Raw genomic sequence first — 17,601 nt, 5'->3', positions numbered from 1 at the left:
AATCTGGTGGAAAAGCATTCCAGGTGTCCCACAGACACTTCAAAACAAAGATTCAAAACTGAACTTACTGTTTTTCTTTGCAAGCCATCTTCTCTTCCTCTATTTCCTGCCTCTTAATTATGCCATCACCTTGCCCACCATGCAAGAAAAAACGTTTTGAGATTTACCCCTAGACTACTCCTTCCATAATTCTGAACAACAGCCTCAAGTCCTTTTGATCCTATCTCCTAAAGTCTCCTCTAGACTTTTCATTCTAATTGCAAGGAATATTGTTACTGACTTTGTATAAGCTGTTGTCATTTTCTTCTTACATTTTTCCAGTAAGTATTTTCTTAACTTGCATTCTTGCCTCCAGTCTTGCTTCCTCCAATCCATCCTTGATGCTGCCAGCGATAAAAATTTGAGAAATGCAGTTAACCATGCCATTCTCCTGCTCAGGCTCTTCAGGGTTTCTCATTAAGGTCGAACCCACATTTTTTCTTGTGGCATAGAGGGTCTAATGTGATTAACACACTTGCCCTGCTCTCCTCCTCTGCCTGATAATGTCTCCAGGTTTATCATTTTAAGTAAACTTACTGGCTCTAGCTCTATAAAGCTCCACCTAAAGTGACCCCTTACAACACTGTGCCCTCTTACACTTTCTCCAAGTTACTTTTGTAAGTGATTTGTTTACATGTTTCTTTCCTAAATCCAGCTCAGTACTTGGTCCAAATAGAAACTAAAAAATAAGTGGATAAAATTAAATGTACTACCTTTAATGATGGTGTAATATAAATAAGGATGCCCCATATCTAAGTTCTGGCCACAGGCAAAAGCACTTCTGTCTCCTCAAACCCTCAGAAACCCCTTTTCAACATGCAATTCAATCTATTCTGATACTGAACACAAACAGCCAGTTTTAGTTGCTTGGAAAACCACCTGATTTGAAAGTGCAATAGTCTTCTCCCAACCAACAGCTTCTATTTAGGGGAATTCACACAGACACATCATCTATGTACTTTTTTCTAGCAACACAGAGAATTTCAGTTCCAGAAAGCTGGTTTAGGGATTAAAAGAGGAAACTAAAGTTAGTGAAGGAAAACAAGCAGATAAAAGAAAATTAGCTTTCCAGTGGCTACTCCAGTGGCATCCGGGAGGAAAAAGATCCAACTTGTATACTAAGTAATGAAAGTGAAGTCCAGAATCAAGAATCGAGACATAAAATTAGCAAATATTTAACATATAAATGGGAGACCAGGAATAGCAAAATGTAATTCTATGCAAAATGTAATTTTATATGTATCATATGTGGAGCAAAATGAAACAAATTGCAAAATTATTTATTGAGCCCAGCTAGGGTAGCAATCTTTGTTTACAACAAGCACTTAATAGTAAATGGAAACTTACAGAACATTGCATTAATTCCAAAGGTATGTTATTGATAGTGTTTCCATTTATTACCAGTCATTCCTTATTAAGGAATAGCAGTTGGAATTAAACTACTGTATATGATTTCCAAAGACCTATGATTCATTTTTTTTTAGTGAATAGTAAAAAATAATTATTTGAATTAATTTTTAATTTTCTGTGCTCCTGTCACTACTTTGATACTTACACCTATGCATTTAGGAAGATTTATACTCCTGATAACGGTACTGGTATAAAATGCAGTTGTTAAAAATAGGAGTTCTTAAAGACATTTGAAAACCTTTATAGACCAAAAACTGGCTTTCATTTAGTTTTATGGATAATTTAACTGAATATTGGCAGTTAGCTCTCTTAAAAAATCTTAAAACTCAAATCTTTTTCTCTGTGGCTGGCAACCCTAGCCAGAGCCTGACTAGCACAAGGAGCATAAGCTATTGTCCGTGTTTATTAGCTTTTATTATGCACAGAAGTTAACTGGAGATGTTAAAATACAGATGCAATTCTCTAGGTCTAGGGTCTAGCCCTGGATTCTAGTCTCTAACAAGCTCTCAGTGGATGCTGCCAGTCCATGGACCACACTTTTGAATAGCAAGGTGGGAATCAAGGTTCCCAGCCTTGACGCCTGTTGGAATTATGTTAGCTTAAAAAAACAGCAAAAGCATTTCTAGGGGTACAAGGTTATTTAGTCCGGGATCCAGTCAGGGTGCTGAGTTTTAAAAGCTCCCAAGGTGAGGCTAACAGACAGCTAAATTTGAGCCTTAAAATTTATTGGTTAGATGTATCTGAAGGTTTGATTTCCCCTAGTTTCTATTACTGTAGATAACAGAGCTAGGGACAGCCAGGACTGCACAGATGGTGAGCAGTAGATGCTGCAAATCTCCAAAATTTTACTGAAGATATGATGCATTATCAATCAGGTTCTAACATTGAGAATCTTAGTGACTTCATCTCCTACTGAATTATTTAGTAACATACTTTTAATATCTTAAAGTTAAATATTCATGAAATTACAATGAAATGACAATCTAAATTCTTTTGATTAGGAAGTAGATATATAAAAATTGGTTTTAAAGTATATGGGAGTGTCTACCCCTAATTACTGATTTAAAAAGTTCAAATTAGTTAGGAAGTTTATAAAAAACAATCCCCAAATCTGGCACTTATACCAGGAGAAAGGCCCAGACACAGAAAGACCAAGTAAAAGTTTACCTAGTTTCCTTATTTGAAGCAGGCACCATTGATCTGGAGTTACAAACTGAATTATCCTCTTTCTCATAAGGACTTTCCTAATTATTTTGCTAAGTTGAGTTTTGCAAAAGGTCAAGATGCAATTACATTTCAAAGCCCCCACCCTAACTCCTAGAAATGCACAATAAAAATATCTAAGAAAAATATTTTAATATCTCAGGTATTTGCAGAAATTCCCTAATTATAGTAAAGAGTTGAAGTACAAGTCAACTGCCCCATATTAATGATGTGACCTAACACTTTCTAAACAGGCATTCTCACCCATGAAATAGGCTGTAGAGAAAATTCGTTAAGAATGTAAAAGTACACACAAATACAAGACATTAAGTATAACTATGATAAGGCAAAAAATGAATACATAAGTAGTATGACGGTGCAAAGAACTTGAGTCCAGAATGGGGAACCACTTCCAAGTTTGTCACTAGTTAGCCACATGACAAGCAAATCACATACCTTAGCCTCATTTAAAAAATAAAGACCCCTCAAATAGATTATCTTAAGACTCCTTAGCAGGTCAGAGCTCTATGACCTAAAAATAACTGATTAGGTGCTCCTCTAAAGCAAACATAATTAATTCTAGGTTTAACAAGTATTTTAAGAAAAACGCATTTTAAACTTGTCTTCAAAAAAGTCTTCTAATTATTTAGCTATCTTTTAAAACAGCAGGTAAATTTAAAAATAAAGAATAAATGGAATGTGGGAGAAATTGGTAGAAAAGGGATCATGAAAAAATCCAGTGTAAGAACATCAGGCAGAATTTAACAAACAATCAGAGCTGAAGATAATGAGATATTAAAAATCTTTTCCTAAGGAATACTACTTCAAAGCATGCAGTATGGGATTTTACGACCTATCCGAAAGTACACTGGCAATCTTATTAAACATACAAAATGTTTCTAAGTACTGCAAATAATTCATAATTCCCATATAAAATTATCCCAATAAAGATGATAATACATGGAAATTATTGGAGATTATTTCCTTTTATTGTCTAGCTTGAATACAAGTCCTGCCAACCACAAAACACCTAGTGACCAAATACATGAGAAATCCCTGTAAGAATCACAAAGTGCCACCCACCCTTGCAGCTTTCTGTCACAAAGCAGCTGAGAAAATGTAACACTGACAAGTGAGATACAGGTTATCTCAATTTTAAGTTCCAATCATTAATCTTCTTCAGAACTGGAATCATCCTCTTGGTCAGAGAGTTCAGGGACAGGGAAACGGAGAATGGCAGCTATTCCAGTCAATTGGCTGAGCTGTTCCCCTGACACATGAAGACTAGAGAATATCCTAACAGTGCCTGCATTCTCTTTCACACTGTCCACCAGCCGCACATACCGGCTCCGTGTGGCTACATCCTGGTGCCTGAAGAGCTCATCGCTGATGAGCAATGTGTCAATTGCCATGGCCTCATTGGCCTTCTCCACCTGCTTGAGTCCATAAAAAGCTCGGTCAGGTTCATGTTGTAACATTTTATAGAAGTCATCCAAGGCTTTTACTTCCCCAGCAGCTTTAGTGTCTGAAAGGCGGCTAGCTACAGTAGGGTCACAGAGAGCCTCTTTCAGGGAGTACTTGTGTCCAGAGGAGGCATGTACCTAGAATCACAATTATAAAAGTTAGACAAAAGAATCTCTTAGGGCACCCATTAATCAGCCCACAGTGACCTCAAGTCAAAAGCACCGATAAGGCTTCATTTGTTTAAAGATTTAAAAGAAGCTTACTATATAAATTTGCTACGTATTTTAACAGTTCTCTTTTCATTTCGTTATCTCACTTACAATCCCAGTCAATTTAAAACTTTCGGAGCAGTTTACACAAATCCCTCTGCCCATTCTTAATTATCCCTGGGTAAGACTGTTTTACCTGAAGGAATTTGGACCGGTTTTCCAGGAGCACTTTGTTGTCGGTCTTCACTGCTTGCTGGAACATGTAGTCGCAGAACTGCTCCCTCACAAATCCTGGGCTGGCCACCAGGACGCACTTTACAACATCGAAGTGTATGTGGCGCTGGATAGCCTGGACCACCTGTTCATAGAACCGCTCCAAGGCCCGGTCGTGCTGGGAGCAGTTGCCTTTCCGTTTTCTAGGGATGTTCACTTCCACCTTGGCCCGAGTGAGGGTCATGCTGGGAGTGACTAAGCAGATATGGGCGAGGCCTTCCTGCATGACCACGGCCGCCACATCGGCGCTCCAGGCTGGGTCACAGGCCTGCTCGATGCGCTCCAGAACCACACTGTCCCACTGTTTCTTGGCCAGGGTGAACTGGCGGTTAGGCTCCAGCTCGATGGTGTGATAAGCCCCCATCTTGACATACTCATTCTCTTGGATGTTGGTCCCCTTGACCCGCAGCTGACAGGCTTGAGAGTCGAAGTCGATGGCCTCCACGCAGAGAGTGAGGGTAGTGCGGACCCGGTTGCTCCCTACGCTGCCCGTGGAGGACTCGGTCTGGACTTTGCGGATAGTGGAGGCACGCAAGCTATCGCCCACCTGCACTAGGTTGTAAGTGTGCCACATGTCCTCAGGTTCCTCCGGAACCAGAGTCACCTGGCCCGCGTTGTCCTTCTCGATGTCCTTTCTCACGAGCTTCATGATCTCGGCAGGGGCTCACAGCCAGAACAAGAAGCACAGACAGGGTCCCCACCGGGAAAGGAATAGGGAGGGGAAAGGAAGTCTAGGCCGGGAAGGGGGCGGGGTCCGGTTCCCACGGGCACTTTCCTGGCGGGAAGGAAACACTCTATACCCGACTCAAGCGGCCAGGGGGAGCACTTACTCTAGCCCTTCCTTTTCGTGGTCTCCGGGCGCGCCGCGCCAAACCGGCGCGAGAGACAACGCAGCGAACACCTTCCACGCCGCGGTTCCAGCCGCCGGCAAGGACCGAAAGGCTGACGCAATGAGGGCGCATGCGCCGCCCGCGTCCGGCCGCGCGGCGTACGTTTTACGACCCCAGGAGGGAGGCGGGGCCGCAGCGTGCGCGTGCGCAGGCGCACTAAGCCGGGAGGTGTTTCCAGAAGAAGAAACCGCCTAAAGAAAGTGCACGGAATCCTTAGTAGCGAATTTTATTTTAATGCTCAACGTGGACTTCCTAAGTTTTCTCTTCCACCCCTGTTTGTTTGTGAAGAATCTGGGGAGTTTGTGAGTGCAAATACATGTATTTTTCACCTGAGTGCAGTTAGTTGCCTCTCTACCCGTTCTCCCTCTGGATAAATCCAATTTCAAAACTGGAAAAAATACTAGAAAAGTAAAACGAACTCTCAAAGGTGCAGACTTGTCCTCAAGGTCCAACTGTGCTCCGCTTTGCTCCTGCCTTATCCGCACAGAGACGCTACACACCTATTGGAGCCGGTTTGTCCAGAAGCTGTTTCTTAAGAGCGACTGGTGACGCTGGGTCTGGGCTCTGAGCAACGTGCCCAGCTGTTTCTGTGCTTAGTTACCCAAGTCTGCACGGTCTGATTAACCCAAATTTTAGAACACTGATCCCAGAGAGGGAAGAAACCATCTGTGGAATTTACCCCTGGGTGGACCTGACGTCCTGAGAGTTCCAGAATCCAAGGTTGGCAGTCTCAGCTTTGGGCAGCGCGGTAGCCTGTGAAGTGTTTAGGGTGGGGATTGGGTCGCAGTAGTTTAGAAAACAGGATCTTTACTGTCAAAGCTGAGCTGAGAGCTGAGGATAGGGGAATTGGGGAAGAACTAATCTACTGTGACCAATCCCTACAGAATAGCTACGGAACTGATTTAAAAGAAAATTCTTAAGTCACTTAACATTTTGTGGGGAAGGGGAGACAGGGGAGTTTGAGAAGTGGGGATTGCCTCTTAAAAGGATCAGTGAATAGAGAAAGGCCACCCAAGTTTTCTTGAGAGTTAAGATGGGTTGGAGGGCAGAGGACACAAATCTCATTCTCCTTCCTGTCTTCCTCTCTGTGGCACTGAAGGGGAAGTTTACCACCCCGAACTAGTGGAGACAGGGATGAAAGGGAGCAATCTGACTTTGGCACAAGTCTTGGTACTCGTCTCAACTTCCTCAGAGATTGTCAGGGGACACAAAGTTCTCCTCCATAGCTCTAGAGCAAGTTAAAACTGTTATTTTTTGGCCTCTCCTCTTCGCCCCCCCCCCCCTTACCTCCTTCCGCCCTTTTTCCTTCCCTACTTTCCTATCATACTGAGGAACTCACAAAGTTCCTAACTTAGACTCCCTTCTTCTATTTCCAGGAGAACCCGACAACTTTTCACTGAGCAAGGAACTGATCACACTAAAGTGTAAGTATGGCTTATGTCTCCAAAGGATGTGTATCTTTTTAAAAGGTGCTTGTTAACCTAGAAGAATTCTTAATTGGTAGAGGGAGGGAGTGTGTGTGTGTGTGTGTGTGTGTGTGACAGACAGAGACAGACAGACAAACAGGAGGCAGTGCTTTAAGATACTCTTTGATCACCTTTGTATGTACAGTATCACAGAATCACAGTGATAGGCACACAGTAGGATCTTAATAAATGTTAGGCTTTTATTCAAGAGCTATATTTATTGAATATTCACCAGGTACTTTCCTATGCTTTCTCATCCTTGCCTATAAGGTAAATATTTGTTATCCTCATTTTATAGATGAAAAAAAATGAATTATAGGGAAGTTAAGAAATGTATTCAAGATCATATAACTAGCATTCAAGTTCAGTCCTCCTTAACTCCACACTTTCTCTTTCCACTAATACAATTCTATATTATGGATGCTTGAAATCTCTGCAACCTTAGAATTTATGTGCTGTTACTCACTGCTGTTTCCTCTTAACTTTCACGTTAGGAAAGGCTCACAGTTTAGGAACCAACCTAGAGGATTTGAAAGGAAGGGTCCCTTGCTCTATTATTACTTAAAAAAAAATCCTTACGTTATTTTTAACATAGTTTTACTTCCACTCAGAGCCTGGGTCACCATTATAATTTGAGAAAGATCTAATAGTCTACTTTAGAAAAATACACACATATTTTTACATTGAAAACCTATGGGAAATCCATATTGACTGTTGAATTTGTGGTTCTTTTTTAATTATGAGGCAAACTGCTTTGGGCTGCTTTTTAAATACAAATGTCCTTCAGTGATTGAACATCCTATAAAATTTTTCACAGAATTACAATTTGATCTGAAACACCTGTAACAGAATTTTTTTTTTTTTTTTAGTAACTTGAGCTTCTTGTTGAATGAGCAGGTGTTTTTCTCCCAGACTTTGTGTTATAACTTAGTCTTTCTTTCTAGACCAGCCATTACACTTTTGAGTATTTGGGGTTCTCATTCCCTGTTAGCCAAAATTCAATTTCCCTGGCGTTCAGGGCTCCCATGACATGGCTTTACAAGCTTTATTTCCTACATACCCGCCCCCAACAGCTGCCTGTATTCCCCTGTGAGGGGAGTCTTTGTTCCCCATAAGTTTTGGCAACTTTCTTCTTTGCTGCCTCACTGTTCTCTCTTTTAAAAATGTCACTTTCTCTCACTCAAGTTTCTGTAAATCCTACTTATCTTTAAGGACGAACGAAAATGTTATCTCACATTTGAAGCCATGCATTATATTAATTGGAGTACATATCTTTTCTTTCTTATTGAACTCTGGGTGGATTCATCCTTGTATCCCTGTCCCATGAAAAGTCCTTTGCACCTACCAGACAGTCATTTATGAATGATAAGCTGAGTGGATCACATGTGAAATGTTGGCAACTATGTTTAATATTATTACAGATACTTCTTAAGACACTGATATTGTTATTAACTGTAGTTCACCTGACATACAAAGTAATTCCTCTTATTTTCAAACTTCTTTGGATATAGTAGTGATTTGATACGTAACAGTATAAGGTATTTTCAGTCTTTACTGAAATAAGCAAAATCATGAGGAAAAAACGCCACTATTTAGCTATGTTGTTGTAAATTCTACTTTCATATTTATTTATTGGCTCTTTGAAGGCTGAAGCCTTTATATCAGTAACTTTAATTATATCTACTTTTCCTATAATCTTTTATTTATATTTATCTCACCAGAAGAAAAAGAAGTCAGTGTTGTTCCTCCAAAAGTTTTCAATTTGTTGTTTTGATATACTTCTAGTGTCTGAAAAAGAGAATTGGACTAGAAGTCAAGTATCCTGGATTGCAATTCTTACCCTGTCAACTATTTTTCACTGTAATTTTTGGCACTACTCAGTCTCTTTGAAACTCAGTTTCTTCTACTTAAGAATTGAGGAAATTGAATTCAGCAGTTAAAATTGTTTTAATTGTAAGAATTACGCTGCAACAGTATTACAAAAAAATTAAACAATATCCATAATCTCACCCTGACACATTTATTTTCAGTTTTGAATTCAATTCTTCCTAAAGGCCCATTTTAATTTTAATGGTAAAGGATTGATAACTAAGTTTAATGCTTGCATGCCAAGAGTCAGCCGACTTGAGTTATGGTCTTTTCTAGCTAGATTTTAGCAACTTCGGATAAGTCCCCTAACTTCTATAAACCTGACCTTTTTCATTCTTTCATTCTTTTTTATTCTAAATTGTCAATAAGATTATTTGTCTGCCTGTCTCATTTGGAGATTATACTTCACAAATTGTAGAACTCTCTAAACATACAAGGTACTATTATAAATCTCTAAGAATGCCTGGATTGAAGTTAGAGATCTGGATCAGACAAAGGAAGGGGCAAGGGCTCACTTTAACATGATCATAATTATTCAGCCTTGGAAAAATAACGGGTTCAGTAGAGTTGACTGATACATGATCTGTTGGGTGCATTTATTTATACTGGTACCTCCTTTCCAGGGAAACCTTAGGTTAGTTCTGCTGCATGAAGTGGGGTGTGTGCCTCATGGTAAACTGGATCACAATCTTTCTTCCTGTTATAATAATATGTTAGAAATGGTTTGTGTGACAGTAGCAGGGATTATGAGCTCCCTTGTTTGAATATCCTGTGCTTAGCACAGTGACCCTTAAATAGTAGGGGCTGTGTAAATTTTCTTGTATTCATCTTGTATTTTTTGCAGACTTACTTTCCAACATCACAAACCTAATCTTTTCCTTTCTCTGCTTAGGGGGCTTCTTGAATCATTGCTTCTTTGCTTGTCTATTGCCTCTTTCAGACTCTGCGCTTCTTAAGGGCAGACACTACCTTTTATTTATCTTTGTGTTCCTGGAACACAGCACAATGACTGGTACATAATTGTAATTATGTGAAAGAATGAGTGGTCATTAGTTCTCCTGTAATTGAAAGTTTTTGACTTATCTGTTACTGACACCTTTTTTATTTTTAACTTTTTAAATTGAAGTATGGTTGATTTACAATGTTGTGTTAGTTTCTCGTGTACCGAAAAGTGATTCAGCTGTATATATATATAAATATATATAAATATAAATAAATAAATAAATACACACACACACACACACACACACACACACACACACATGTATTTTTTCCGGAGTCTTTTCCATTATAGGCTATTACAAGATATTGAATATAGTTCCCTGTGCTATACAGTAGGACCTTGTTATTTATCTGTTTTATATATAGTAGTTTGTATCTGCTAATCCCAAACTCCTAATTTATCACTTCCTCCCCTTTATCCTTTGGTAACCATAAGTTTGTTTTCCATGTCTGTCTCACTGACATTTTAAAATGAGGAAATCACATTCTGTTTTATAATGTTACTAATGATTTAAAAAGAAGATTACTCTTAAGTTTTATAAACCTGTTTTAGTTTTTTGAGATATCCATGTGTGGATAAGAAAATGATTATTTTTTAAACACATGTTTATGAGAAAAGGTCTTTATAATGTTTTAAAATAATGTATAATAACAATTAGTTTTATTATGCATGTTTGGAAAGTGATCTTTATAAAATAAATAGCCAGAGCTCTGATTATGAATATCTAGTGGTAAATGCAATAGTTTATTTAGAGAGAATGGTGCTAACCTCAGATTGTACAAAAATGCTGTGATCAACACAAGCAAAGCTAGTGGACGACAGGGAGGATTATTCAGCTAATTCAGGCAAAAGGGGAGAGAGAAAGTTTTTGTTGTTGTTGTTTTTGTTTTTTTTAAAGGAAACTGCTGTACTCACTTGCTTACTATCTAAATTTCCTGTGATTAAAAATACTTACTTGCAGTTCTCACAAAACAATACAAAACCTCCTACCAAATAAACAAAATCTTATCAACAAAAGTGTGTGCATTCCTGTTGTATCTATCTCCATACAGTACAGGATCATTTTACCAAAAATATTACAATAAAATGTATAATTTTAAGGACTGGTCAATACCCATGTATTTTCAAATTGTAGTATTTGGCATACTAAAAAGTATATAGTTAATAAAGTAATTTTGAAAAATACATTGTAATTTGTATTGAGTATAGGATTTATGATAAAATGTGCAGACCATTCTTCTTAATCTTTTGATGTTCTAATGTGATTTACGTGTCCTATTCAGATTTAAGAATTTGCATTTATTTCAGCAGATCTCAGATAATTCATACAAAAAAAGCATTTACTTTCACTCCTTTTAATATCTGAATTACAATTATTTTTAATTCAGATTTGTAACTTACTTTGTATATAGAGTTCTACTGTTTGGATAAAACGATATTAATGTTTCTGCACATGAAGTGAATTTTTAACATCAACCAGTGCATATATTTTAATCTCCTTTTAAGACTTAGTTGACTTTTTAATCTTCCCTTTTAATTACAGAAGACATTAGATACAAATTAGGTCCCTTCACATATACATAGCCCTAGCACTAACCACCAATATGACAGAATGTTAGAGCTTGTTAAAACTGGAGTTGATCTGTGAACTAGAACATTTTTTGATAACTTGATTGTCACCTTTCTCCTGAAGCTTCCTTTTAAAGGTAGAGTATTCTGAGAAAGCTCTGCTCTTGGGATCTGGTAAGGCTGCTGGTGCTAGGGGAGCAGTTATCCCCTGAATCAGATATAAACTTGGCTCTGGAAGAGAACTAGCGGGAAATGTTCATATCTTTGTTTCCAGAAGGAGTGTACTTGAAATCTTATGATGCAAAGAATACAAAGAAATGTGATAGAAAATTGCATGTAGGTATTTATTATAATTTTAAGATGTATATTTTCATCTCTTGAAACTAGGAGGCATCTAACAGTTTAGCAATTGTAATTGGATTGGCAGTACTTTTCTTTCTTAATAGTACATAAAATAATAGCACATTGAGCTGATGGTCTCTTTCATTCAGTTAGATATACATATGAATAGATAGAAATATTCTAGGTAGGGATGTAATTAAAAGAGACAATCTGACCCCTTAAGTATTTTATGAGTTTGTCTGTAGTCTGTTCTTTCGTGATTCATTCAATAACAAATTTTCAAGGACCTATTATTGTTAGATGGCAAGGGTAATAAACAGTCAAAGACCCTACTCTCACAGCATACAGCAAGCTGGAAAGACAGACAATTAGATGCTTAATTTTAATGTGTAGGATGTTACAGAAGCGAAAGTGCTAGAGGCATACATGTCTGTGGGGGAGGGGGTCTAATCTACGCCAGTGAGTTCTTGGAAATGACATTCATATGGGGACTTGAGCATCAGTAGCAGTATAACTGCTTATGCAAAGGCCCGGAGACTTCAGAGGAGCTGGCACAAGAGAGGAGCTGAAAGAAGCTCAGTAACCGTGAGGACAGGAATATATTCAGCTCATTTATATCAGTTGATACTTTACTTGCTTTGAGAGCGAATACAATTCTCCAGTCACAGACCACTCTGAATATTCTGACTTCAACATTGTGGCAGCAGTTCCAAATATCTTTCATCTCAACTTCTTAACATGAATTCAGATACACTATTGTGTACGTCATACAACAGAAGAACAGTGTAGATAAAGAATAGCCATTTTGATGCCTGCTTTTCTGAATATATTTTGAACATGAGCTCCTTTATTTTATGAAATACTTAAGGGGCATATTAAAATTCAGCAAGTTCTGAATCTGATGGGAAGTTTGTGGGATTGAATTGTTGGAACATAGGCAGAAGAGCATCCATCTAATGAAGTAAGATCAACAGTTGAAAGTTGTGGCCCAAGAGCTCATGCATCAAAATAGCATTATGACAGCAGAGAAGAAAAATAGGCAAACTAGTTTGGCATTTATATTTTATTGCTACTGTCATTGCCTATTTACTAAACAAACAAACAAATAAACAGAACTCCTATGAATTTATTGCTGCCTTTATAGACATCATAATGAATAAATATTTTCACTGTCTTTAGTAGTTCCTATCAATCTATTTTGTGCCATTGGAGGTCATTTCTTTGTTATGGTAAGTGGCTGACTGCCTTCCATATTCAGCCATCACCTCACTGGACTTCTTTTAGAAGAGGAAATCTTGCCTATTGAAAAAAAAATCACAAAAGGAGACTTCTGCTTGTAGGCTAACTAAAATGTTTCTAGGGAGGAGAGACATCTAACTTGATTAGGGGTAATTCTATACTTTTATTCTTAATAACCAGAGATAGTAGTCTTGTTTGAGTTGTAATTAATGTAGGGAGGAAAATCATCTAATTTCATGTATACCTAAAAGTCATGAAAATAACACACTCACTTCATCATAAATTATATCCTTATCAAAGTCTTTTAAACATTTATGCTTGGATTTAACATTTTGAGGGTTGAGCAAGAGGGAAATGGGCTTACATTTAGACAGCTTATATGTATTATTATTTCAGAGCATGAGAGATTTGAATTGAATACAGGCTTTGCCATTTACTAATTGTGTGGCTTTGGACAAATGAGCCTCTTAGGATTTTGGTTTCTTCATCTCTAAAATATGGATAATAGTTCCAGAAGTTTCCTTTTTTAAGATTAAAATGTAATATATGCAAAGTTCTTGGCACAGGTCCTCATACATAATACGTTCTCAAAAAAATATGTGCCTTTCAGCAATAAGTTGTGCTCGTTTTTCTCTGTTATTGTTTGTCTTGACCTTTGTCCCCTGGGAGTTTGAATTCTGCCATTTGAACTTGGCCAGTGGATGACTGGGCAAGGCATTAGCCTGTAGGAGGAAAAGGAGGGGTATTCATTTCCCCTGCTTTCTCCCTGCTGGGCTTCAACTTTGGCACTCACTGCATTCCTCGTCCTATGGCCACAGCTCCTGTCCAATGGCTCTCCTCCCATAGCCAGAGTTCACAGTCAAGCTGACACTGCTACCTTCTCAGGCCTGGAAATGATAATGGCTTTTCCCCTCATTGTTGCTTCAGGTGCTTTCTTCCCACTATTGCTTATTCTAGGTGTGGCACCATCTTTTGTCAATTCCTTTAAACGCTTCTGCAAACAGCCCCTTTATAGAGTTTTCTTCAGTTAAATCCTTTATATGTGCCACTAGTTTTTTTTTGCTGGTACTTTATTTGGACATGGAGAAGGGCATCTTTCTTGATGAATCCTTCTTAAATATTGGGGAAAGCTAATACAAGACCGTTCTGAATATAATGGGAAGTTTACCAGGATGGTTTATGAGTAGGTGGTGGTTGTGATGTAAACCCAGCTTTGAAGACTGGAGTGAGTTTGTTTAGATGGCAGGGGGTAGTAAGAAAGAAAGGTGCAGTGCTTTTCTAGAAGCACAAAACAAGATCATATGCACAGTAGCAAAATGAACATGAGGAGTATGGGGAATTAAGGAAATGTGACTGTCTATCATGGGCTATTCATGTTTAGAGGCAGAAATAATGGGCTTTCAAATAGGTTCATGTCCTAATCCCTAGAATCTATGGCAAAAGGGACTTGGCAGATTAGATTAAATTAAGGATCTTGAGATGGGGAAATTATACTAGGTAAACCCAGCATAATTAGGATTTTTTAATAGGAAGACAGAATTAGGGTCAGAGTCAGAGAAGAAGATGTGATGATAAAGCAGAATCACAGGGAAAAATTTGAAGGTGCTACTTTGCTGCTTCTGAAGATGCGGGATGGAGCTGCAAGCCAAGGAATGCAGGTGGCCTCTAGAAGCTGGAAAAAGCAAGGAAACTGATTCTCCCTTAGAGACTCCAGAAGAAATGTCTCCTCACTAATGTATTGATTTTAAGTAAATCAAGTAAGACTTCTAACTTATTTAACTGTAAGATAGTAAGTTTCTCTTGTTTTAAGCCAGTAAATCTGGCAGTGGCAGTTTGTTACAACAGCAGTAAGAAGGTGATACGGGGTAGTAGGAAATACAAGGTGCTGGATTAAGGCAGACCCTGAAAGGTCAGTTGAGAATTTTTGGATTTTATCTGAAAGACAGCAAAGAACCACCAAAGGTTGTGACTAAAGACTAAGATATAATGAAAATTACATTTTAGGAAGATGGATTAGAGGTTAGGTTCAGACTGAAGACAAGAAGAGCAGCTCTACAGTAGTGTGCATGGGTGGGTACGGTGATGAGACCCCAGATTAGTTGGGGACTTAAGGAAGCTGACAAAACGATGATTGACAGGGTAACCACTGATGGAAAGGAAGAAGTCAGATTTCATGTTCTTATGTGGTAAAATGGGCATAAATATAGCACATATGATTCTGAGATAATAACTTGTTAAATTATAAATTTCAATATGATTAAACAATACATGTGTACAGATATAAATATAAGTATATACACACACAAAAGAGAATTAAATATAACTTAGAAATATGTATGCACTATTTTCCTTTAAGTCCCTTCGTGGATTCAGCAAGGTTTATTACCCCCAACAGTTGCAGAAAACCCACAGTATGCAACTTGTGGCTGTTTTAGGTATGGGAAAAAAAAAGAGTAGCTGAACTTAAAAAAAAAGTATATATATGTGTGTGTGTATCTGAAATTGTAATTTGTTTACCTCTATCTTTTCAAGTTTCATTCTTGTCTTTTTAGAGCATATACAAACCTCATTTGATCATTTCTATGTTAGTGACTGCTTATTTGGTAAAAATGAAAAAAGTACAACTTGAGTAGTTAGTAAGCCATTCATATTTTGCACAACAACAACAAAAATATAAACAACCTAAAAAATTTGATTTGGAGAGGAGTCATAGTTCAAATATGTGTAAAGGGTAGTGATAGTGGCTGAGAAGTTCAAGTATTCACTGGCTGTAAAGCTGTTCAGAAGTTGCCACTGTTTGGATTATTGGACATTTCCTGAGTAGTAGAAAATATTTATACGAAAAGCAAATAGCTCATTAATTCTCTTTACACCACATCGCTTTGGGAAAAAATAACCCATTTCTAAGAGATCTTAATGAAAGTTAGCAATGCTTGGTCATCTAAGCCAGGCTAAACTGGCAGGATCACCCTTGTTTTTAATGATAAAATGCTAAATTAACTGGTACTAAAAAGCATGCCAGCAGTAAAGACACTGAATGACTGAATATTGATGATATGCTAAAGCCAATCATTAATTAAACTGTTACTCTTTCACACAAAGTTTCACCCCATCTGTCTTCTCTTTCTTTCACCCTTGCAACTTCCCCACCTCAGTCAGTAACTGGTGTAAAAAAAACAAAACAAAACAAAACAAAACAAAAAAAACAATCTGAGCAGGGGTTAATCATTTGAAAAACTCTTAGAAAAATGCTATGATTCAACATTTTTTTCTAAGTTGGATATAACTTTGCATCTTCATGTGTTTTTTAAGTCCCTCCTTAAAACATACCTATTTATGCACAAGTAACAATTCTGTATTTTGCATTTTAAAAATTAGTCTCTGTGATATTTACAAAGTAAGTGTAGACTATTCTTCAATTTCAAAATGTTCCTCCTCCTCTGTGCTAACACAGAAACATCATTTCGGGACAAGTGGAAATTTTGCATTTCATTCTTCCCTTTCCTCGTTCTGTAGCAGAAAATACTTTGAAAGTGAATAATGCCTACTCTTAAGCAACCTGAAAGTAGGAACTTTGCTTATAAATCAGGTTACTTCCCTCAATAAATAAATAAATAAATAGAGAGAAAGATAGATAGATAGATAGATAGGTAGATAGAGGGAAAAGCCATCCCAAAGTCCTAAAAATACTATATATTGCCAAAACAACTTTAATTTGAAAAGTCAATTCCGCCTTGTAAAGTTTTCGGCACTGCTGCCGCCTGCCATTGGGGTGGAGGGTTTGAAACGGCATGGAAAGTAATTCATCTCAAAACCCAAACGCGGAAACTGCTTTCGGTCCTCCCACCTGCCCAGACAGACTACCTGGAGCGCCCGAAATTGGGTCAGCGCTCCCGTCTCCCCTCTGGGCCGCTGCTCCGCGTGCCTCCCTCCCCACTTAAAGCCTCGAGCCCCGCGCGCAGGAGATGCTCAGAGAAAAGCAGGGTCGCTCACCGGTGAGGAGCCAGCAGCAGGCGACAGCGACCCCTGGGCTGGCGCGGCGTCGAGGGGCCATGGCCGGAGCGGCCGCGGCGCCCGAGGGACGCGCTGGATCGGAGGGAAGGACTCGGCAAAACCAAGCGCGGATCCGCGTAGCGCTGGGCCACTGCGACCTCCGCGAGTCTCCGTCGCCGGCCCGTCCGCCGCGGCGCCCGGGAGCTGCAGCAGAGTGATTTCCTGTGTTTTCGACCAGTGCCTCTAGGTTCGCTCCACAGTTTTCACATCCCAGACCGATTGCCACATCGCCCTACCCTTCGCGCTCTCGGGCTCTGAAATCTCACTGGCAGCCTCCCAGGCTCTGTCCGAGACATGGACAAATAAAGCCAGCTTCGCGGGTCCTTGTTTAGGCTAAAGTCCACGGGCTGCGAAGCAAACCTTAAAGGGACATCTGCCTTTCATTGCGAGGGTGATCCCGGCTCTCCGTGCCAACTCCCTAAGGTAGTAGGAAGGCGGGCGAGGGCTGGACCTTAGAGAGAGCGCCGCCAGTCCAGTGGCCCCGCCTTCGCACCCCTCGCTTCTCCCCAGGTCTGTGCAAGGAGGGCGCTTTCAAAGTGCCGGGCTCCTCGGCCCTTGAGGGGAGGCTGCTC

The 17,601-nt window shown here is 39.1% G+C and overlaps 2 protein-coding genes and 1 long non-coding RNA gene across 3 annotated transcripts in view; 1 reads left to right on the top strand and 2 right to left on the bottom strand.

The window, feature by feature from the left end:
• Positions 1-17,103, bottom strand: part of ITGA1 (integrin subunit alpha 1) — a 149,229-nt gene extending 132,126 nt beyond the window's left edge. The window contains exon 1 of the mRNA XM_010966304.3: positions 16,970-17,103. Within this exon, the coding sequence (XP_010964606.1) occupies positions 16,970-17,030 (61 nt within the window). The 5' untranslated portion in view covers positions 17,031-17,103. The remainder of the gene's footprint in view (positions 1-16,969) is intronic.
• On the bottom strand, positions 3,619-16,945 carry PELO (pelota mRNA surveillance and ribosome rescue factor). The gene is made up of 2 exons (XM_010966303.3): positions 4,522-16,945; positions 3,619-4,253 (listed from the first exon to the last, which is right to left on the bottom strand). The coding sequence occupies exons 1-2, from the start codon at positions 5,245-5,247 to the stop codon at positions 3,822-3,824; spliced, it is 1,158 nt and encodes a 385-aa protein (XP_010964605.1). The 5' UTR covers positions 5,248-16,945; the 3' UTR covers positions 3,619-3,821.
• The window catches only part of LOC141575979 (uncharacterized), a 173,752-nt gene continuing 162,967 nt past the window's right edge, over positions 6,817-17,601 (top strand). The window contains exon 1 of the long non-coding RNA XR_012504114.1: positions 6,817-6,912. This is a non-coding gene — a long non-coding RNA (uncharacterized LOC141575979). The remainder of the gene's footprint in view (positions 6,913-17,601) is intronic.

Source organism: Camelus bactrianus, chromosome 3, assembly GCF_048773025.1.
Source record: "Camelus bactrianus isolate YW-2024 breed Bactrian camel chromosome 3, ASM4877302v1, whole genome shotgun sequence".
Lineage (NCBI taxonomy): Eukaryota > Metazoa > Chordata > Mammalia > Artiodactyla > Camelidae > Camelus > Camelus bactrianus.
Note: the sequence above shows the minus strand (reverse complement) of the source record. Positions and strands in the feature narration are given on the sequence as shown.